The 24,206-nt window shown below is 44.2% G+C and overlaps 1 protein-coding gene across 1 annotated transcript in view; it reads right to left on the reverse strand.

The window, feature by feature from the left end:
* Nucleotides 1-304: 304 nt before the first annotated feature.
* Nucleotides 305-24,206, reverse strand: part of nr6a1a (nuclear receptor subfamily 6, group A, member 1a) — a gene marked incomplete at both ends in the record, with an annotated part of 111,346 nt that continues 87,444 nt past the window's right edge. The window contains 8 exons of the mRNA XM_080499414.1: nt 305-435; nt 1,489-1,641; nt 1,730-1,851; nt 4,937-5,191; nt 7,378-7,608; nt 9,473-9,633; nt 10,606-10,661; nt 15,471-15,701. Coding sequence (XP_080355540.1) covers nt 305-435; nt 1,489-1,641; nt 1,730-1,851; nt 4,937-5,191; nt 7,378-7,608; nt 9,473-9,633; nt 10,606-10,661; nt 15,471-15,701 — 1,340 coding nt within the window. The remainder of the gene's footprint in view (nt 436-1,488; nt 1,642-1,729; nt 1,852-4,936; nt 5,192-7,377; nt 7,609-9,472; nt 9,634-10,605; nt 10,662-15,470; nt 15,702-24,206) is intronic.

A 24,206-nucleotide genomic window follows, 5' to 3' on the forward strand; every position in this document is an offset into this window, starting at 1 on the left:
CCGACACGTCGAGCAAAACTGGATACACACTTGTAAACTCCAAAGACCAATGCATCTACGAGCATTTGTTTTGTACAGAAGCATGTGCACAGTGTAAATCAGCATACATTCAGCTCTGTCGTGTAATAAATATATAGAGAAAAAAAAGTTACCAAAAAAAAAAAAAAGAAAAAACCCTATCTAGCTGCTGTCGTCACATTCACAAGGAGGGGAGACCGGACCCTCCCGCTCGGGCGGCCCCCGGAGGAGGGGGGGGGGGGGGGGGGGGGGGGCGGGGAGGGCGGGAGGGCCGGGGCGGGTTTCCTTAGTTTCCGGAGGTGGCGGTCACGCAGGGCGACGGGCCGCTCCGGTAGCTGGTCAGGCTGGATTTGCAAGAGTGCAAGACTGCTTTGAACAAGAGGGGGAGCTGCTCCAGAGGAACATTCACCATCTTCCCTGTGTGGGGGGGGGGGGACAAGAGTGCACGTTACACTCCAACGTCTCGTCACAGGAAGTGGATTAATACGCATCAGTAGGCGTTTGGCCTCGTTCACACTGCAGGGGAATGCGACCGCAGACGGACCTTTTTTTTTGCTCACGTGACTCGTAACTCACCTGCTTTGATGCCGTGTAAAAGCGGAATTAAAAAAAAAAAAATTTTTTTAGTCATGATGTCACTGAAAAGCGTCATAGGAAGTAGCTCCGCCAAAAAAAACTGCCCCAAATTAAATTTCCCCCTCATGTTGTCTTGATCAGTGTTTTTCAACCTTTTTTGAGCAAGGCACACTTTTTTGTTTGGAAAAATCTGGAGGCACACCAGCACCCGAAAATGTTAAAATGTGAAACTCTGTAGCCTCTATTAACAATATAAAGTCTTTCTCATCAAAGTTTTATCAACAGGAATCAAGTAAATACAGAAAATCTTCCAATTTCTTTTTTTATATTTTGACTCCCTCAGTGTGAAACCTGGACCTGATGGATGAAGAGCCTGAGACAGAATCACGCAAATTACCCCAGGACTCCATTTAGGCCCCGTTCACACGACAACATATTTCAGTTGTTGAGTGGAGAACTCGACAGCGCTGAGTCGGTGAAAATACAACTTTTTTGAAAATGCTCAGACTCTGCCTGAGGCTCTTGAAGAAACGCGTTTAACAAAATGATCGAGAGCCGCTGTTCTGAAACTTTCTGTCCATAACGTAGATGAGCAAGAAGACTTTTCACTTTTTGTGGGTTTTTTGGGGTCAAGAAATCACATTTTATAAGACATCGTCAGATTATCTTTATCGGGAAATTTTTAAAAAAGTATCAAGATTTTTTATTATTTCCCACCCCTCCCCCTAAAACCATCCTGATAATCTTCTCTCTGAGACGTCTGACCTTGGAAATCTGACACGAATCTAAAATAGTGAAAGTTCCTGTCCCGTCTCATTCTACGATGTCTTTTTTTTTTTGGCCGAGGACATTGAGGAACCCGACGTACCGATTCTCTTGCCCCACCGCTCTTACCTGCGATGCAGCGGATCTCCGGCAGGCACATCATGATCTCAGGGAAGCGTTTGGGCTGGTGCGGGTACTTGTACTCGGTGAAGTCCTGACACACGTACCAGTAACGCTTGTTCAGTTGCTCGAGCTGGGACACGTTGGACAGTCCTCGTATATCTAGCGGGGGGGGGGGGGGGGATGGGCACAGCAGAGTCACGCCGGGTCGTGGCAACGGCAGGGGGAAGCGGCGGCGGCTCGGCGTTACCTTGGTTCAGGAAGTTGATGGCTTTCATGCAGGCGTACTCCTCGTTGCTGATCTTCAACTGGTGGAACTTGCGGAACAAATATATCAACCTCTCCATCACCTCCATCCCGTCCTCACTGAAGCTGAACCGAAACAAACCGACACAAGTTAGGATTGTTTAATGGCGATTTTTTTTCCCTCTTCCTTCTTTCCACGCGCTAGCTAGACGGCTTGCCTTTTACGTGCTAGTACCCGATACCAGGTACTTTACCTGGAACCGCGGTTCCAAGACGTTTCTTTGTCTGTTTGGCGACAGGAGGATTCAGACGGTAGCGAACACGGAGCCACAGAGACCACCGGTGTTTCGGGTTAACTGGTTCCCCTGTTAACTGGGGACCCGCTTCCTCGACCAGATGTAAAAAAAAAAAAAAAAAAAAACCCCGCTCAAAATCCATCACCGTTTCACCGCATTTCCATGAAAAGTTTCTTTGTCTTATTTTTAACATTAGCAGCTGCTAACGGCCGGTGGCAGAAGTCGGTCATCAGCTAACAGGGGCACCAGTTAATCCGAAACACCGGACAGACCGTGACGATGCACATTTTGTGATATTAATCATTTCGACGTGGAGCCTCACTCTTCCACGTTTGCACCGGGAGACACAGATTCTATCGGGGGTGATTTGTTGAGCACGACCGGGAAAAACTCCGACGCCCCCGCCCACGCCACGGCAGGACTATATTATGATAGAGAACAAACGAAACCGAGGCGAGGCGAGTAGCTACTAGTGGAAAAACGCCTTAAGATCTAAAGTTCTGTTTCCACGATGACATTTTCAAATCAAAACAAACGTTCACTGTGTTTTAGGGAACCTTTTTTGTTTTTTTAACACGACCGCTACGAGCCACTGAAAACACAACTTTTTGAAAATGGCCGCCAAGGTGGAACGCTCCAACTTCGTCAAGAGTTTTCTAAACTTCTGCTATTCCATTGGAAATTGTTTTCAAAAAATGTGTGTAAATGCAGAACCTCAAGCCATTAGATTTAAAAGAATTTTTTTTTAATAGTTTCTTAATGGTCGTCAGAATCTTTTTTTAATTGTGTGTATTGAAATTTTACTTCAAGTACCTCAAATCTGTCGGTCTACCTAGAATTGGTTTTAAAAATATGTATTTAATTTAAATTGTTTTAATATTTATTATTTAACTTATTTCCTCTTATTATTATTTTTAGAAATGCTTCATTTTAATTAATTTATTAATTGTTTTCTTTGTAAATATTGCGTATTTCACCTCATGTTATTTAATATATTTAGCTATTTTAGTGTATTTATTTATGAATTTATTTCACATCAGTACAATCATCCACTTATCATATTAATCAGTCACAACAAATACTAGACTTTTTTTAAATTTATGCTCATTTTGTTTGCTTAATCTTTATATTATGTGAATTCATTTTCAGTTTACATTTTATCACTATGTTTTTTAAATTTTTCCCACCGTCTGTGTCGACGTGCAGCTCGAGTGAAAGTTGCCGCAGAAATGAAGTCAAACGGTTTGACTTATTGCCAATTACGCGGGAAATACGGCGACGGTGTGTAACCGTGTGAGGAGGGTCAGATTTAGGAGCGTTTTAGATCTCCAACTTGAAACAAAACAGAAGACATATTAGTTTAATAGGCCCGCTGTCCCGCGTGCGGACATTAAAGTGAAATGAAGCAGCGCTTTTATCTGGAGCTCTCACGCTTCGACGAACAAGGCACAAAAAAAAATTGAAGGGAGGGTCTGACTGAAGGCGCTTTAAAAACCGGCTTTTCCCAGGGAGGAGTTTTAAGGGAAAAAAAAAAAAAAAAAAAAAAGATCCATAAAGTCTAATTCCACTCGTCAAAGCTCAATCCTCACACTTCTAATCTCTTTCTCAACCTTTAAATCAAGCGTCGCCTCCCCGACGACCGCTGAAGATAAAATGGCAGAACAACGGCCCGTATTCATGGGAGCCGGGCGTCACGGGGCGAGATAAACCCGGCGGTGATTTACGGGGGAGGGGGAGGGGGGGAGAGAGAGAACCCGCCGCCCTCCCCTTACCTGGCGTGGGGATGTTTCCGCCGTGCTAGCCACAGCGCCGTGCTGAACGGGCCTCCTGTTCACGCACCGCTTCCCCCGGCCTCCCCGGACGCCGTGGGAACAAAAACTCAACAACCTCAAACCTTCCAGAGACCCTGCAGACGCCTCGTCCTCGTGTTTAGTGAAATAAATCCTTTTATATTTAATATATATGCTGCAGGCTAACGGCGCCACGAGGCTAACGGTGCCACGAGGCTAACGGCACGACGAGGCTAACGACGGGAGCGACGCCGTCCAACGACTGAACGTTGATTCTTTCTCACATGGAAACGACTCTGACGCTACATTACACACCTAGCAACCATGTAATAACTAATATGTAATAACTACTAACCATGTAATAACTACTAATTATGTAATAACTACCAATCATGCAATACAACCAACAATGTAATAACTGTAATAACTACCAACCATGTAATAACTATCAATCATATAATACTACTAACCATGTAATAACTACCAACTATGTAATAACTACCAATCATATAATACTACTAACCATGTAATAACTATCAACTATGTAATAACTACCAATCGTGTAATAACTACCAACCGTGTAATAACTACCAACTATATAATAACTACTAACAATTTACTAACTACCAACAATGAAATAACTACTAATAATGTAACTGCCGATAATGTAATAACTACCAATAATGTTATATTTACAAAAGCTAAATATGCACCAAAAATGTTATTACAATAACGTTCAAACTACCAATAACAAATACCAATAATGTTATAATTACAAAAAACATTTAACAACTTTAACAACTATCAAATGACTTAAAAACTACCAATAACAAAAGTACTAAAGACTCAAACTACCCAATACTGTGAATATAATAAAGTGAATAATGTAATAACTGCACAGAAAAGCTTCTATTTCCAGGAAATGCAGTCCGATGTTTCTATTATTACATTATTGGCGTCAGTTTGAACATTTTCAAAAGACTTTTTTAATGCGACGTCAATCATGTAAATAACTTATGATCTATACCTTATATATATACCATGTATCACACTACTGGTATCAAATGGCTGCTGGAGTGTTTAAGAGGTGGATTCAGGACGTGCGGTGGAGCGGCGGCGCCTCACCCCTGCAGCTCGTCGTCCGACGGCGTGTACTTGGCGGTGACGTCGGCCAGGTCGCCGAAGATCTGGGCGCTGTAGATGGTGAGGCAGGACAGCAGGATGAGCTCCTGCCAGGTGGAGCTGAGCAGGCAGGTGTAGTCCTCGATGGACAGCTCGCAGAAGAACGGCAGCTTCTTGATCCAGGCGATCTGGCGGAACAGCAGCTCGTCGGCCAGGCGGCACAGCAGCGCGAACAGCTCCACCTGGGTCACCTTGTACCTGAGGGCCGGGACACCGTCAGCCACAACGTCAGCCACAACGTCAGTCACAACATCACCACGTCGTCAGCCACAACGTCAGTCACACCGTCAGCCACAACGTCAGTCACACCGTCAGCCACAACGTCAGTCACACCGTCAGCCACAACGTCAGCCACAACATCACCACGTCGTCAGCCACACCGTCAGCCACAACGTCAGTCACACCGTCAGCCACAACGTCAGTCACACCGTCAGCCACAACGTCAGTCACACCGTCAGCCACAATGTCAGCCACAACATCACCACGTCGTCAGCCACAACGTCAGCCACAACGTCAGCCACAACGTCAGCCACAACATCACCACAACGTCAGCCACAACGTCAGCCACAACGTCAGCCACAACGTCAGCCACAACGTCAGTCACAACGTCAGTCACAACGTCAGTCACAACGTCAGCCACAACGTCAGCCACAACGTCACCACAACGTCAGCCACAACGTCAGCCACAACGTCAGTCACAACGTCAGTCACAACGTCAGTCACAACGTTAGCCACAACGTCAGCCACAACGTCAGCCACAACGTCAGCCACAACGTCAGCCACAACGTCACCACAACATCACCACAACATCACCACAACATCAGTCACAACATCAGTCACAACATCAGTCACAACATCAGTCACAACGTCAGCCACAACGTCAGCCACAACATCACCACGTCGTCAGCCACGTCGTCAGCCACAACGTCAGCCACAACGTCAGCCACAACATCAGCACAACATCACCACAACATCAGTCACAACGTCAGCCACAACGTCAGCCACAACATCAGTCACAACATCAGTCACAACATCAGTCACAACATCAGTCACAACATCAGCCACAACATCAGCCACAACGTCAGCCACAACGTCAGTCACAACATCAGTCACAACATCAGTCACAACGTCAGTCACAACGTCAGTCACAACATCAGTCACAACATCACCACGTCGTCAGCCACAACGTCAGCCACAACGTCAGCCACAACGTCAGTCACAACGTCAGCCACAACGTCAGTCACAACGTCAGCCACAACGTCAGTCACAACATCAGCCACAACGTCAGCCACAACGTCAGCCACAACGTCAGTCACAACGTCAGCCACAACGTCAGCCACAACGTCAGCCACAACGTCAGTCACAACGTCAGTCACAACGTCAGCCACAACGTCAGCCACAACATCACCACCGCCGGGCAGTACCACGGATCTCTACCCCCAAAAATATAATGACAATGGCCGATGGCATAATTAATTATCAATATTGTAATAAATACCAATACGGTACTACCTAATATCTTAATAATGGCTGATAATGTAATAACTACTGATATTGTAATAATTACCAATATTGTAATAATACCAATACGGTACTAACTAATATCTTCATAATGGCCGATAATGTAATAACTACCAATATTGTAATAATACCAATACGGTAATAACTAATATTGTAATAATACCAATACGGTAATAACTAATCTCAATAATGGCTGATAATGTAATAACTACTGATATTGTAATAATTACCAGTAATATAACACCGACCAGTAACACATTAACCAATATAATAATAATAATGTAATAACTAATATTGTAATATCACCAATAACGTAACACCTACCAGTAACATAATAACCAATCAAATAATAATGTAATAACTACTAATATTGTAATAATTTACAATAACATAACTACGAGTAACATAATAACAATAAAATAATATAATTACTACTAATATTGTAATAATTACCAAACACATTACCAGTAAAGTCATAACTAATAAAATTATAATGTAATAACTACTAATATTGTAATAATTACTAATAATGCAAAATCTGCCAATAACGCAACTCGCAGTAACAAAATACCAAGAAATAACCTAAAAACAATAATGTAATAAGCACCAATAACAATACTAGTAATAATTTACAATAGTGTAATAACACGACTAATGTAATAACCAATAGCATGAAAATTCTCCATAGTGTAAGAAGTAGCGAGAACGTAGTAAAAGCTCCTGACGAGGATTATCAACCTCCAAGATTCAACAAGTTATTTTAGAATGAAAAGTCAGAATTACATAAAAAAAGCACATAATGATAAATGTGTTTAATCGGACGAGTGTAAAACCAGAAACTCCAGGTTTCCGCTTGGACTCACCCGTCCTCGATGAGCATGGGGGTGGAGAGGGGGGCCAGGTCCTCGGCAGCCACCAGCTGCAGCACCAGCGGGTGGGACTGGGGGTAGAGGCCGCGGGGCTGGGGGGCCAGCAGGCCCGACTGGGCGGCGTAGCTGAAGAGGTGAGGCAGCAGCTGGTAGTGTGTGGACATGGACGTGTTGAGGTACTGGTCCCGCAGCGCCGCCGTGTAGCCGTTCATCTCCACCGAGCGACTGGAGCCGCGCACGCACACACACACACACACACACACACAGGAGGTCAAAGGTCACAACCCTCAACTTCGCCTGCGGCGCCGCGTCACGGCCAGCGGGTGGCAGCAGCGACACAAACCCAACAAACGTTCAGGAGTTTTGCTCTTAATGCAACTTGATTGTTGGGATATTTAGGCCAAAGCCGCCATTTAACAGGTTTTAAACGATTTTGCTTATTTTATGTCTGAGTATCATCAGACATTCTCACTGGATCTGAAGTCGTACATAGAATTCTGCATTGTTTTTATGTATTATCTATTTATTTTTTCATCAATTTCTTTATTTAATTCTGTACGATTTATTTGTGGTTATCTATTCTATACCTGTTTATTTCTTAATTCTTTATACATTTATATTATTTCTTTATTCTTCACCCTTTTTATTAATTTATTTTTTTGGAGGAAGAAGAGGACGAGGAGGAGGAAGAGGATGAGGATGAGGAAGAGGAGGATGAGGAAGAGGAGGAAGAGGAGGTGGAGGAGGATGAGGAAGAGGAGGAAGAGGAGGTGGAGGAGGAGGGGGTGGAGGAGGAAGAGGAGGAGGAGGAGGAAGAAGAGGTGGAGGAGGAGGAGGAAGAAGAAGAGGTGGAGGAGGAGGAGGAAGAAGAGGTGGAGGAGGAGGAAGAAGAAGTGGAGGTGGAGGTGGAGGAGGAAGAAGAGGTGGAGGAGGAGGAAGAAGAAATGGAGGAGGAGGAGGAGGTGGAAGAGGATGGAGGAGGAGGAAGAGGAAGTGGAGGTGGAGGAGGAAGAAGAGGTGGAGGAGGAGGAGGAAGAAGAAGTGGAGGAGGAGGAGGAGGAGGAAGAGGTGGAGGAGGAGGAGGATGAGGAGGAAGAGGAGGTGGAAGAGGATGGAGGAGGAGGAGGATGAGGAGGTGGAGGAGGAAGAGGAAAAGGAGGAAGAGGAAGAGGAAGAGGAAGAGGAGGAAGAGGAGGAGGAGGAAGAGGTGGAGGAGGAAGAGGAAGGAGGAAGAGGAGGAGGAGGTGGAGGAGGAGGAAGAGGAAGAGGAGGAGGTGGAGGTGGAAGAGGAGGAGGAGGAGGAGGAGGAGGAGGAAGAGGAGGAGGAGGAGGAGGAGGAGGAGGAGGAAGAGGAGGAAGAGGAGGAAGAGGAGGAGGAGGAGGAGGAGGAGGAGGAGGAGGAGGAGGAGGAAGAGGAGGATGAGTGCGGGTTTATAAAAGTTCCTCCTTTGTTCCGGCAGCAGGATCAATAAACGATCCTCACGTTGGGAAACGTCTTCATGTGGTGAAGTTGGTTCCACACGGGGAAACGACGTTCCGCTGAACCTTCTAACCTCACCGACACGTTCAGAAGACAATCTGGTTTGTTTGGTTTTTTTGGAGGGGGGTGAAATTGCAGACAAAACCTTGCATTCGCCGGCTGCATGCCGCGGCTCCGGCTTCGCCGCGAGAAGCTGCTGTTCATTTCTGCCCAGATTTAATCCCATAAGACAAAAGTGATAAAACCTGCCGTCGACACAAAGCCAGACTGAAATACATGCCGTCATGTGAGAGCTGAGACAATATTTGTCCTTGATGGGTGCTGGGCGGACAATGCGCTCGTCTCCGGCGGCGGCGGTGGGGGGGGGGGGGGGGGGAACAGGCAGATAGTGCGGCGAGTTGTTTTTTTTTTTTTTTTTTTTTTTCTTTCTTTCTTTTCTTCCCTTTTGTGGCCGCTATCATCGCCGGGCTGAAGGAGGCGCACATTCAGGCATTCTTCTGCACATGAATACCTTAACTAACGTCTGGGCGAGACGGGGAATGAGGTGTTAGACTGTCAGGGCCGGCTCATTATCTCAGTGGTGGTGGTGGTGGTGGGGGGGGGACTCACTTGGACGACAGGGTGGAGGCGGGCGACGGCTGGTTGCCCTCCGACGCCCCGTTGCTCGGGGAGCTGTGGTCGCTGTCGCCGTTGTTGCCCCAGGTGTGTTCGGGGGCCTCCTCCTTGAACTCCTGCCCCGACATGATGCGCTCTATCTCCTCCTCTGTGATCTGCAGCACGCACACACACACACACACACACATACGTACGTACACACACACACACACACGTACGTATACACACACACACACACACACAGGTTCAATTGATCAGCATTGACGACGCTGCTTTTCAGCACAAGGCAGAGCAGCAAGGACACAATTACACAATGAGACGAGGCGTGTGTGTGCGTGCGCGTGTGCGTGTGTGTGTGTGTGTGTGTGTGTGTGTGTGTGTGTGTGTGTGTGTGTGTGTGTGTGTGTGTGTGTGTGTGTGTGTGTGTGTGGGACGCAGACAAAAGTTATTCTGAAAAGCTCCGGGATGCCAGAAAAAAAAAAAAAGAAGAAGAAAAAGAGAGAAAGCTTGTCGTCTTGTATCTTTGCCGGGGTCACTTCACTTTCATTCCCCGTCAATTCAGCGCCGACGACAATTCATTCCCTGCTAATGACGCTAAGCAACCGCTTCCACCGGGGGTTTAGAAATAAATAAATAAATGAATGAATAAATAAATAAATAAATAAATAAATAAATAACACACAGCTTCTTAATGGAAGCTGATTTTTTTTCCCTTCCCAACTTGCGGTATGGAGCCACAATGAATTGACCCCCCCTCCCCCGGCTTGAATAGCGGCTCGGCGGCACTTATCCTGGTGTCACACGTCTTCCTGACCACTTGTTCTCTCGCCGGAGTTTAATAATGAAACCCGGCGCTGAAAAGCGGAATAATCAGCCGATGTGCCGATGATATAACAAGTTCAGGGCTCAAGCTCATCTACATGCTTCATGAGTACGACCGCGTGTGTGTGTGTGTGTGTGAGACACACACACACACACACACTGTAGTAGCACCGCCACACTCCAGCGCGCTGTTATTCAAAGTGAAGGGTCTGAATGCGATTCAGTGGATTTATACGTTTAGGGCCGACTGGAAGCTGCACGGAGGTCAAGCCGTGTCACGAAAACAACATTTTCTGACGAATTACCTGCACAGGCCCGATGCTTTTGTTCCTCCCTCCCGGCATGCCGTCCTCCCTGATTGCTGCAAGAGGGAGGGGAGGAGAAAGAGGAGAGAGAGAGAGAAAAAAAAAAAAAAGAAAGTGAGGAAAGAAATCTACATTTGGTTCATCGAGAAAAGAAAAAAAAAATTGTATCACAGCACAACCTAGTGGCTGAAATATACCCACGTGTGATTTTTTTGTCGCAGTTTCTAACTATAACTTTCCCTGTTTGGATAAATGGATGGATGGATAAATGGATGGATGGATGGATGGATGGATGGATGGTGAGAAAATGACATGCGATCGTCCAAAACTGTAATGCAATGGCTAGAAATTTGTAGTAGAAGTATTTTGAATCTTGAGTCAAAACTGTAATGAAATGATGCAAAAATGTTTTGCAATGGTGCAAACGTGACATAATGGTGCAACAATGTGATGTAATTGTGCACAAATCTGACTTAATGGTGCAACAACGGATTGCAATGGCGCAACAATGTAATGTAATTGTGCAAAGATGTGATGAAATGGTGCAACAATGCATTGCAATGGTGCAAATGTGACATAATAGTGCAACAATGTATTGCAATGGTTCAACAATGTGATGTAATGGTGCAAAGATGTGATGTAATGGTGCAAAGATGTGACTTAATGGTGCAACAATGTGATGTAATTGTGCAAAAATGTGACTTAATGGTGCAGCAATGTATTGCAATGGTGCAACAATGTTATGTAATTGTGCAACAATGTGATGCAATTGTGCAACAATGTGACATAATGGTGTAACAATGTGACATAATGGTGCAACAATGTGACGTAATGGTGCAACAATGTGACGTAATGGTGCAACATTGTGACATAATGGTGCAACAATGTGACATAATGGTGCAACAATGTGACATAATGGTGCAACAATGTGATGTAATTGTGCAAAAATGTGGCATAATATTGCAACAACATATTGCAATGCTGCACAAATTTTTGATCTATGGTGCAACAATGTATTGCAATGGTAATGAAATGCAATAACTCAATTTCTTGCGATGGCAAAACATGTTTCGCTTTAGTGCAAACAGTCAAAAATGATATGCAACAGAACACTAATGTGATGCAAAGGGCCAAAATGTTGCTAAAATGTGATGCACAGAGTGAAAAATGCAAAGCAATCTTAAATCTTAGCAACAATCTTAAACCAAGGCTATGGAATGTCATTCAGCAATCAGGAAAATACAAAATCCTGGCGTTAAAAAAGGTAATGCAATGCATCAAACATGCAACAGGATGGTCGAAAACGGAATGAAATGGTACTAAATGTATTGCAACCATTAAAATTGTTATTTAATGGCTAAGAAATGTGATGCAGAATCAAAAATGTAATGTAATGTGATAAAATCCAATGTTAGGCTGCATAAATGTAATGCAACAGGAGGTTGATCATTCAAAATGTAATGCGATGGTACAAAATGTGATGAAAATGCAAAACAAAACAAAACAACAACAATGCAATGGAGCCACAATGCAATGGTGCAAAAAAAAAAAGGTGAGGTAATAGTCCATAAATGTGACGCAATGGGCAGGAAATTGTATTTGAAAAAGCTTGAAAATGTATATTTTAACGGTGAAACAGAAATGTGACGCTTTGGATTAAAATGCTGCGCAGTGGCAACAAAGTGTGATGGAATGAGGTACAAATATACTGCAATGGTGTAAAAATGTACTGCAGTGGTGATACAATCTACTGCGACGGTCAGGAGGCTGCAAATATAATCATATATTACAATGTGGTCAAAGTATAATGCAAACAATGTAATGCAGTGGTGGAATTGGCCAGAATTAATGTGGGATTTCTCCGAAGTTTTACAACTTTAACTTTCCCTTGTCTCTGCTGGCTTGCAGGCCCCGCGACGATCCCTCGTCTCGACCACTAGGGGGCGGCACGCGCTCGTGAAATGCCTGCAGTGAGGACTGCAGCGTCAGACTGTTGCCTGTGTGTCACTGAGCATTCCGGAGGCGAGGAAGCGCAGAGATTTATGGGTAGAACTGATGTTTTTCAGCCTCTCTCTGGGCTCCAGCAGCAGGTTGGAGCCGGGAAACAAAGGCAGCTGTTCAAAGTCTCGGTGCACTTAAGAGGGGAAAAACCCCAATGGGCCACGCTAAACTCAAGAATGGGGGATCTGCTGGTTGAGACTTTAATCGTTGTCAGTGGCAGAAATAAGACAAAAAAAATAAACCTGATAATACTCAGAGGACTCTTCCTGCCGAGTCAAACTCGGGTCTGGTCGCTGCTCCACACTAAATGTAAATATGTTTTCAATTTCATCTTTTCCACATCTGTTGGCAAACTATTATCATCATGTCCTTTGCAGATGGGCTGACAGAGACGTTTGTAATGGACACACATACACTAATGAGCTGAATTCCAACTCAAGCACACTAACAGATGTGGACGGTTGCCAGAGGTGCCCGATCAGATGGACTCACACAGAGAGGAGCTGAATATGTGCTATAGTTATTGGGTTTTTTAAAATTTTTATTTGTATGTGCAACACACTAAACAATCAAAGTGTATCTCCATGTGCAGAATGTGACACGTCGGTTAAAATGAATTGTCCAAAAATATAACGTGGTAACTGTGATCCAACATTGCAAACACACAATGCAATGATATAAAACTGTAATCTGATGGATTAACACTATAATCCAAAGGTGTAATTTACACTAATTTACTGCAATAGTCCACAAACAAATCGTATTGAGGGAAAATGTTATGAGATGGTGTACAAATGAATGCAACGACTGAGAACTGTAATTCAGTGGTGCGAAAAATGTGATTAATGGACGACAATATATTGCAATGGTGCAAAAATGCAATGTAATTGTGCAAAGATGTCATGTAACGGCATAGCAATGCATTGTAATGGTGCAAACATGCGACATAATGGTGCAATAACGTAACGTAAAGGTGCAATTGCCCCGAGAGGATAAATAAAGTATTTTGAGTCTTGAGTCAAAACTGCATTGAAATGATGCAAAATGGGGTGTAATTGTGCAACAATGTATTGCAATGGTGCAACAATGTGATGTAGTTGTGCGAAAATGTGACATAATGGTGCAACAATGTGTAACAATGGTGCAAAAATGTGACATAATGGTGCAACAATGTGTAACAATGGTGCAAAAATGTGACATAATGGTGCAACAATGTATTGCAATGATGCAACAATGTGATGTAATTGTGCAAAAATGTGATGTAATGGTGCAAAAATGTGACTTAATGGTGCAACAATGTATTGCAATGATGAAACAATGTGATGTAATTGTGCAAAAATGTGACTGAATGGTGCAACAATGTATTGCAATGATGCAACAATGTGATGTAATTGTGCAAAAATGTGATGTGATGGTGCAAAAATGTGACTTAATGGTGCAACAATGTACTGCAATGATGAAACAATGTGATGTAATTGTGCAAAAATGTGACTTAATGGTGCAACAATGTACTGCAATGATGAAACAATGTGATGTAATTGTGCGAAAATGTGACATAATGGTGCAACAATGTATTGCAATGGTGCAACAATGTAATGTAATTGTGCAACAATGCATTGCAATGGTGCAACAGATTAAATTTAATGGTGCAACCATGTAGTTCAATGTTGCAAAATGTAATATAATTGTGCAAAAATGTGACATAATGGTGCAACAATGATTGCAATGCTGCAAAATTTTTTTTTATTTAATGGTGCAACCATGTATTTCAATGGTGCAAAATGTAATGTAATGTAATGGTGTAAAAATGTATTGCAACAGTGCAACAATGTAACGGGGGGAAAAATTGTGATCTAATTGTGCAAAATGTGACGTAACGGTGCAACAATGTATTGCAATGATGCAACAATGTGATGTAATTGTGCAAAAATTGGATGTAATGGTGCAACAATGTGACTTATGGTGCAACAATGTATTGCAATGATGAAACAATGTGATGTAATTGTGCAAAAACATGATGTAATTGTGCAAAATTGTGACTTAATTGTGCAACAATGCATTGCAATGGTGCAACAAATTTAATTTAATGGTGCAACCATGTAGTTCAATGTTGAAAAATGTAATCCAATTGTGCAAAAATGTGAAGTAATGGTGCAACAATGTGATGTAATTGTGCAAAAATGTGACATAATGGTGCAACAATGTATTGCAATGATGCAACAATGTGATGTAATTGTGCAAAAACGTGATGTAATTGTGCAAAATTGTGACTTAATGGTGCAACAATGCATTGCAATGGTGCAACAAATTTAATTTAATGGTGCAACCGTGTAGTTCAATGTTGCAAAATGTAATGTAATTGTGCAAATATGTGAAGTAATGGTGCAAACATGGCATAATGGTGCAACAATGTGATGTAATTGTGCAGAAATGTGACATAATGATGCAACAATGTATTGCAATGCTGCAAAAAATGTTTTTTAATGGTGCAACCATGTATTTCAATGTTGCAAAATGTAATTTAATTGTGCAAAAAACGTGATGTGATTGTGCAAAATTGTGACTTAATGGTGCAACAATGCATTGCAATGGTGCAACAAATTAAATTTAATGGTGCAACCATGTATTTCAATGGTGCAAAATGTAATGTAATTGTGCAAAAATGTGATGTAATGGTGTAAAAATGTATTGCAATAGTGCAACAATGTAATGGGGAAAAAAATGTGATCTAATTGTGCAAAATGTGACGTAAAGGTTTCAGTGTTCAGACGGTTTGAGGACGAAAAGAAAGAATGATAAACATGGTTGCATATGAAGTGTGACGCTCCGAGGGAACCCCCCCACCCCCCCCACCCCGGCTTTACCTTTGCGGTTCATCCCCATCTGCAGACACTTGAGCAGGCGGCAGTACTGGCAGCGGTTGCGCTGCTTGCGCGACATCTCGCAGTTCTTGTCGCGGCTGCAGCGGTACACCCGCTTGTTGCAGATGCTGCGCTTGAAGAAGCCCTTGCAGCCCTCGCAGGAGATGATGCCATAGTGCAGGCCTGTGGCGCGATCTCCACAGATAAGGCAAGTACGCTGGTCAGCTGGATCATCTGCAGGGAGGATTGAAGGGAGGGGGGAGGGGAGGGGGGGAAGAAGAACACAGAAGGATTTTAGAACCATTTCCACCCACTGCTTTGCACTAATTCATCCACACTGTGGAAAAAAAAAAATAGTGGGTGCAAAAAACCTCGCTGAAGGCACAAGTTTTTAATTGAGATCATGGGGGCGGTTGGGGCTTAAGCGCTAGCCAGGCGCCGGCTAATCCAGAGGATCCTTAAGCTCCCAACTCTCATTTTGTGAAAGTGGAGGTGTATGGCAAGGCAGCAGGACGGAGAGCGCAGAAAGTCTCCGCCATGTTTTATTCAAGCGTCTCTGATGAGCTGAGGCGACCGATTTGTTTACCGCTCTCTCCTTTCGCCCGCGCTGAACGACGGCGGTGTCGCGTGAACGGGCCCTCCTGGAAGGAGGCCACCCGACGCCATCTGAAGTATCGCCTCTCGTCTCGCCTCTCGTCTCGCCAGCTCGATGGCCGCTCGGCGATTTCACGCCCGAGTTGTTGGAGATGCTACTTCATGTCACTCAGGGGCTTAAACCCCCGCCCCCCCCCCCCCCCCCCCGTCCACACGGCACTGCGAAAATGGCCCAAAACGATGTAATACACATGCCGGGCCTACAGGTGGCGGTGTGACTTTGCCACAGAAATACAGCAAATGTGAAGAAGAAGAGTTGAAAATTTGAGAAAACTCTTGTTATTAAATCTGGAACAGGTCGTCCGCCATTGCAGCGGGTCACGGGGTGATGACATCATCGTTTTCAGCTAGCGGGCCAGGGTCACGAGGCAAAATCCAACTATGGCCTTGTTTACATGACAACATTTTCACGTGAAAAAGCGTGTCTGTTTATACGACGCTGCCTGGAGCCACTGAAAACGCGATTTTTTGGAAAACGTTCCCGACTTCCATCTCCTTGGAAACTTGGGGGGGGGGGGAAACGCAGCTCTTGGCGGCCATCAGAGCATCGCGACTCCCGGTCATTTGACAGTCGCCACAATAACAATCCAACATGGCCGTCTGTCCAGAACAGCGCCCACTACTGGCCCAGCGTGAAAATGACATCACTTTCTGCGTTTACTGCCGTTTTTTTTGTCAACGACAATGCCGAGCCATAGGTTTTACTCAATTCTTCTTAAATACAAAATGTGCCGGATCTCGAAATGGAAAAGTAATGAATCAAACGTTTGCAGGTTGGGCCTGATAATGTTGGTTGAAATAGTTTTTCACCACAGGCTGCGTGCTAGCGGCGGCCATTGCGAAGCCGGAGGAAACCAGCGCCAATGAGTTCAACTCCACGCCGAGACTTTGGTTTGAGTTAAAGTTTTACTCGTAAAGTAGGATTACACCCGAGATCCAGTTTGGGATCAGGTTGGGATTGGAATTAAGCTTAAAACCAAGGTTAATGTTGGGATTAACCCCAATATGCTTTTCCTGTCAATACTGACATGATTTGGTGGGCGGAGCAATGACTCACACAGTTTACGCTACTTAATACATTTTAGCTTCACAAAAACAGAGGGATGGAGATTTAGGACCATCGAGTCGTCATGGTTTCCCACCCTCTCAAAAGAAAAGGAAAAAAAACAATTCTACAGCCATTTCATGTAAACAACTGCAGGCAGCCTGAGAAGAGCCCGTCATAAGAGGATTAAAGCTGTTGTGGGGGGGGGGGGGGGGTCATTGGAGGTGAAGTTAGAGGAGAAGGACGGCTTCAGAATCCAGGTAAAGGTGAGAGTTAAGATCAAGGTTGCTTGTTTTCCCCTCGTGTTCGACAGCCGGCGTGAGGGTTGGAGGTTAACTCATCCAACCTGGACCGAGAAGATCTCGTCCCACAGCCTCTTCTCTGTGGGGGAGGGGGGGGGGGGGGTCCCGCCTCGCCGTGACTGGGAATGTCTGAAGGCTTAAATGGGAGTCTTTTGTTTTTTTTTATTCTGTTTGTCCTGTGATCACTGGCCTCCAGGGATGGATGGATGAATGGAAGGATAGGTGGATTATTAAAGTCATCAAGGATGGATGGATGGAAGAATGGATGGGTGGATGGATGAATGGATGGAAGAATGGATGGATGGATGGATGGATGGAAGAATGGATGGATGGAAGAATGGATGGATGATGGATTGATGGAAGAATGGATGGATGGATGGATGGATGGAAGAATGGATGGATGATGGATTGATGGAAGAATGGAAGGATAGGTGCATTATTAAAGTCATCATGGATGGATGAATGATGGAAGAATGGATGGGTGGATGGATGAATGGAAGGATAGGTGGATTATTAAAGTCGTCAAGGATGGATGGATGGATGGATGGATGGATGGAAGAATGGAATAATGGATGGATTATTAAAATGGTCATAGATTGATAGAAGAATGGAAGGATGGGTGGATGGATGGATGATTAAAGTAGGCATGGATGATGGATGGATGGAAGGATGAATGGATTATTTAAGTGGTCGTAGATGGATGGATTATTAAAGAGGTGATGGATGGATGAATAGATCAGGTGTACAAATAAAAATATTTCCCTAATCAACACCCTTTAAAAATAAAAATCACCCCAAGCACCTGTAGCTTCTTCGAGAAACCCCCCCCACACACACACACACACACACACACACACACACACACACACACACACACACACACACACACACACACACACACACACACACACACACACACACACACACACACACACACACACACACACACACACACACACACACACACACACACACACACACACACTAAGACGAAGAGGTGGCGGTAATGTGAAGCACATGTGGGGGAGATTTCGGGGGAGTCGCTCATACAGAGGAAGTAACATAGAACAGGACGTACATAAAAAAAAAAAAAAAAAAGAGTACACGCCAAAAAAAAAAAAAAGATGCGCAGAATATGAAGCGGCTGATCCAGTTTCACCCCCAACGTAAAAGAACCATTAAAAAAAAAGCTTGAAGACGACTCAAATGGTTCCTGCTCATGTCGCCACAGATATCAATGGGAAAAAACAAAAAAAAAACACGTTCCAACATGAGAAATGGACGTTTTTATCTCGAGTTCAATGAAACGTAGATCTGGTGAACCACATTTTTCATGCATTGTGAGAAACTTCACCTATTTTTTTTTTACCCTTCGCCTCAACTTCCACACCTGAATGCAAACGCTAACCCTCAACCCTGAAGCTAACCATAAACCCTAACGCTAACCCTAAACCCTGACGCTAACACTAACCCTCAACCCTAACGCTAACCTTAAACCCTGATGCTAACCCTCAACCCTAACGCTAACCCTCAACCCTAACGCTAACCTTAAACCCTGATGCTAACCCTCAACCCTCAACCCTAACACTAACCCTCAACCCTAACGCTAACCTTAAACCCTAACACTAACGCAAACCCTCAACCCTAACACTAACGCTAACCCTCAACCCTAACACTAACGCTAACCCTCAACCCTCACGCTAACACTCAACCCTAATGCTAATACTCAACCCAAACGCTAACCCTCACCCCTAACCCTAACCCTGAACCCTAACGCAGACACTCCTGCTCCACCAAACTCAGCATGACGGAACGAAGAGCAGCTTTTTCTTCCCAAAAGGAGAAACACTTTGCACTTCTGTCGAGCTCAGGGGGTTTTTCAAAGTGTGGGAAGGGCGACTTGTGTTAAAACACATTGTTGGAGGGGGCGCGCCCAATGCAAAGCTACTTTTGCTAATCGTGGAGGTGCTTCTCGACGCTCGCAAGCTGTGGAAATCTTCTCTTAAGCCCACATCTACCTCCAGGCCACACAGTCAAACTCGCCCAGGAATTAAGTTGGAGGGAATATTCTCTGCGGTTCATACCGTTAATCTTCATCAGGCCACACACACACACGCACATACACATACACACACGCACACGCGCGCACACACACACACTGTGGAACTGGTTGAAACTCAGCACTCAATGCAGGATGGATTTCATTTTTGTTTATTTCAGAAGAACTAAAGCGTTTAGAAAGAGATTGTACGTAATGAATGTGTGTCTCCATGTATGCAGATGATGGTGTACTAAATATATACTCTACTCACGTGGGCAGAACTATTTACGTAGACTGCAGTGCTCATGTGCACGAGTTGTGTCTTCATTGGTTTAGTAGTTTGGAATTTTTCATTAGTTTTAATTTTGGTATGACTTCATGTCTCCAATTTCAGTTTCGTTTAAATCGGGTTTTTTTTAACGTATTAAGTTTTTAATAGTTTAACTTTTTTAATATGGATTATTATCATCACTATTCTTTTTTTTTTTAAAAAGCAGCCATCTGATTGATATCCGGTCTATGGTCTTATGGCTAACCATTAGCCGCTCGCCGGCTAATGTGGCCGGATTTCCGCTTTCCACCAATCAGCGAGCCACGTTTTGTCTTCATCATGAGTTTCTTCTTCCCCAAGCCGGCAGATTTTGTCATTGCGTGACGTTGAGGAGGCGTTTTGGTCCGTAAAACCAAAATGAAGGCGTCAACATTCGATCCAAGACCCCCGAATTATCCTGGTGTGAAAGAACCCATAGCTACTTTGTAACTACAATTTTGTAAAAACTATCACCGTTTCAGTTCGTCGTCTTTTCCCCCTCTTCTTTCAGTTAATGAAAATCTAGTTTTCCTTATTTCGTCAACGGCTATAACGTCGCTTCTTTTGTTTACGCAAACATGATGCGGAATGTTATGAAAACACCGAGTCCAAACGTTGTTTTGTCAACAAACGGCCAAAAGGAAGCAGCACCCGAACACGCGGTGTGAACGGACTTCTGGCCACGATAAAGATCCTTCATCTTCCAGTTTTTTTTGAAATTGCAGATTCATTTCTCTTCATTTCTTGGGTCTTCATTTGTCGGATTGGGACTCCAGCAGGTCGCCTCCGTCGGGTTTCTGCCGCGCGATCAGATAAACAGATATCTGCAGGCAGGTGTGGTTGAGGTGGCGACCTGTGAGTGTACATACTGATTACCTCCACCCACCCCCCCACCCCCCACCGCTAACAGAGAGCAGATGGGTCGGACTCCATGGTTACCGAGAAGAGCTGCAGCTATCAGCGAGCAGCAGCTGATCGGTATCAGGGGATCGAACGTATCGGGACCAGACACAAGATGACACCGGTACGACCTGTTGTCCAAACAGCAGGGGAGGAACCGACTCGTCTTGCGAAGCGTTTCGACGGCATCTTTTTTTTCATTTTCCCCGATTCTGCGGAGGTGGAAGCTGGTGGCAGAGCCGACGTGGAATACGTGGAGTGGAGGCAAAAACAAATGGGAGGCGGGAAACGCTACGAATCCATTCCAAGCAGGACCTCGTCAAATCTGCCGAGTCATGTTTTCATTCTCAACGAAGACATTTTCCATTTATTAATTTGTCAAAAGTTCGTTCAAATCGAATAAATTGAAGACCCGCGTATTTGGATTTGAGACGGATTATTTTCACATAAAGTCAATAAAATCAGTAGTTGGATGAAAATGGTCCACGGCTGAGCCGCTTGTGTAAAAAATACTGATATTTCATCGAATGTGTAACTAAAAGACAGAACCGGCAATTCTATTTGTTACAACTTGGCTAAAATACTGACTAAAATAGATTTAAAAAACGGTTCACCACTAAGTTAAAGCGTGTTTTGCAGAAGTAAAAGTTTTTATGGTTTTCACATGATTTATGTTCCTAAAAACCTTTATTTCTTTATTATTCGCAGATCAAGTTTGGCTGGTTTGACGCCAGCTTCTGAACAGTTGTGCACCGGAACTCGTTTAAAGTCACTAAAAAATGTTCGCCGTGTCACGATTGGACGAGACAATCTCACAAGTGTTCCAACAAATTTCACAATAAAGGTTTAAAGTGAGAATTAATCGTTTTTGCGCTCACATTTACACGACAATGTTTGTGAAAACGATTTAAACGGAAATGACAGAAGCACCGGAAACGATGCAGTGAGCATGCCAGGCCACTGGAGGGCGCTGTTGGTTGTATTTCTAATGAAACTACACTGACATGCAGCAGAGAATAATACGGTACTAACGTAAACAATGGGGATACACAAACATTGTGGAGAAAACATCGTTCTGATGGTCCGTCTACTGAGCACGTATAGAAATACTATTATAGTATACTAGCTAATACTATTTTTTTTTTTTAAAAAGGTTACTAAACGAGAAACCAAAATAAAATAAAATGTAAAAAAATGCAAAAACGATGCGTTTTGACTTCGTCGTGTAGCCAGGATATACATTTTCGTTTCAAAAAGTTGCATTATCAGTGGCTTCGAGTACCGTTTTCACTAGAGGACGTCGTCGTGGCAACATGGCCTATGGACCATGTTGCTATGGTGACCTCACAAAAATGTGAAAATGAAATTGATCTAAAGGAGTTTTTGCTATTTTTTTGGGGGGGGGGGATACTGATATATGTAAAAGAAGGATCCTTTGGTCTTCAGGCTACTTTTACTGTTAATTTTGTATTTATTGAAACAAGAAACAAACTATTTGGAAAGCTCGGAAAAATCTGAAGAAACCTCACTGAGGGGAAATTAAAGTCATAACATAGTAAAGAAAATCGGATTCTTTGGCTCTTCAAACGAAAGCCTTTAAGTTTCGTCATTTCCAGGTTTATTGTTCAGGTGAACAACTCGATGTCCCACTTTGATCAATGCCATGAGAAAAAAAAAACCCTGTAAAATAATCTTTTTTCTCGTTATTCCTTCATGTCGGAGCTGAAAGGATGAAGCGGGTGAATCATTCGGTAATGTCAGCACGAGAGAGGCTTAACTTCCTCCACACACACACATACACACACACACACACAACATGTTGGTGAGTAATCGCTGTACTTCCACGTGAACCTGCACTCGGAGCGCCGGACACTCGCCACTAGCCGCCGCGGCCCGGCAGGTTAGCGCCGCCCGCTGAGCCTGCAGATTAACCTGGACATCTGATTAATGTAAGACTCTTGAGTAATACAACAAACTGCGCTACACACAGACGCCGTGACCCTTGGCCTCCTCTGGGATTCTGCCGTCGGAAAGCCAATAATGGAGGCGGACAAACAGGTTTCCAGAGAGCCGCCGCTACACGCCGCCGCCACCGCCGCCGCTGCTTTACCTCCCAACCGGTCAGCATGAGGCTCTTCTCACACTCCTGCACTTCTTTACACCGATGCAGATTGTGGCTCGATTGCGGTTGTGTTCACATTTAATTGGCGGTTTTGATTGGACGGTTGGAGCAGATTCTCTGTGGAGGCGTGAAAAAAACAAGATGGCGACGCCGCGAGAGGAAATAGATTGTCTCGCAATAAATTAAAAATCACCGCAACTGGCGATGGAGACCTGGTCACATGGTCAAAGCTTCTCCTCGATTTTCCCTCCATTAGAATATTAGATCGTCGGAGCTACATTCACAATCTGCTGTGTCTGTGTGAGCCGGACTGGCTCCGCCCACACGCACGCCCATATTGGGAAGATGGAGGAAGTACTTCCTCTCGTGGCGCCATGTGCCAGAGCAGAGCTGCCTAAATTGTGGGAGGAGTCAAAGGGGGGAGGAGGAGCCTACCTTGATTGTGATTGGCTAAACCCCCAGATGACACTATATAGGGTTTGATTTCTGATTGGCTGCTTGGAGCAACACACTTTTTAAAACCTGGAACAAGCCAGAGAGAGAGAGGACACACTTTCTACACTTCTGGGGCGTCGTTCCAGATGTGGAGACGATTATTACTGCTGGAAAAACCTTCAGGAAGTCGATTTTTTGCATAATATGACCCTTTAAGACTCCGTTTACACGCTCAAGGTCTCTTAACTTCCTAAAGGTGTCAATGGTTTAACCAACCAAGGCCCTGTTTACACGTTTTCATGTGAAAACGGAAAACTTCGAGTCCGTCGGCACGGCAACGGCGCTGAGAGCCACGCAATAATGGTGCCTCGTATTTCTGATGCCAGCAAGCAAGACAAAGCATTTTTCAATAGCTTAACAACATAAAAAAGTTTAACATCCAGGGTGATTTGTGTTTACAGGCCAACGTTTACTATCTTCATGTGAGATTATCTATAAATAATGACAATTGTATCAGTCAGAGCCTTTTATACTCATTGTGTTATTACGGCTGGAAAACCTTGAGAAAGTAGATTTAGCGTAATATGACACATCTGCCGAAAACAATGAAGTCATCGCCCCCCGTGACGCGTTTTAATGCCACGTGTGAACTAGGGCTGCAACGATTCGTCGACGTTGTCGACAAAAATCGATAATAGAAATTGTCGACAATGAATTCCATTGTCGACATTCGTCGCTAGACGGGTTTTTCCAACAGAGTGAGGCGTCTCACTTCATTACAATCTCTGCCGAGTCGCACATGCGCAATAGCGTCTCTGACGCGCGGTGACGTACACAGAAATAATGGCGGCGTCCAACACAGCAGCTGCGCGCACGAGAACTTCAAAAGTTTGGGAGCATTTTAGCTTGGATGCGGCGAACAAAAAGATT

This window comes from Blennius ocellaris (assembly GCF_963422515.1).
Source record: "Blennius ocellaris genome assembly, chromosome: 7".
Lineage (NCBI taxonomy): Eukaryota > Metazoa > Chordata > Actinopteri > Blenniiformes > Blenniidae > Blennius > Blennius ocellaris.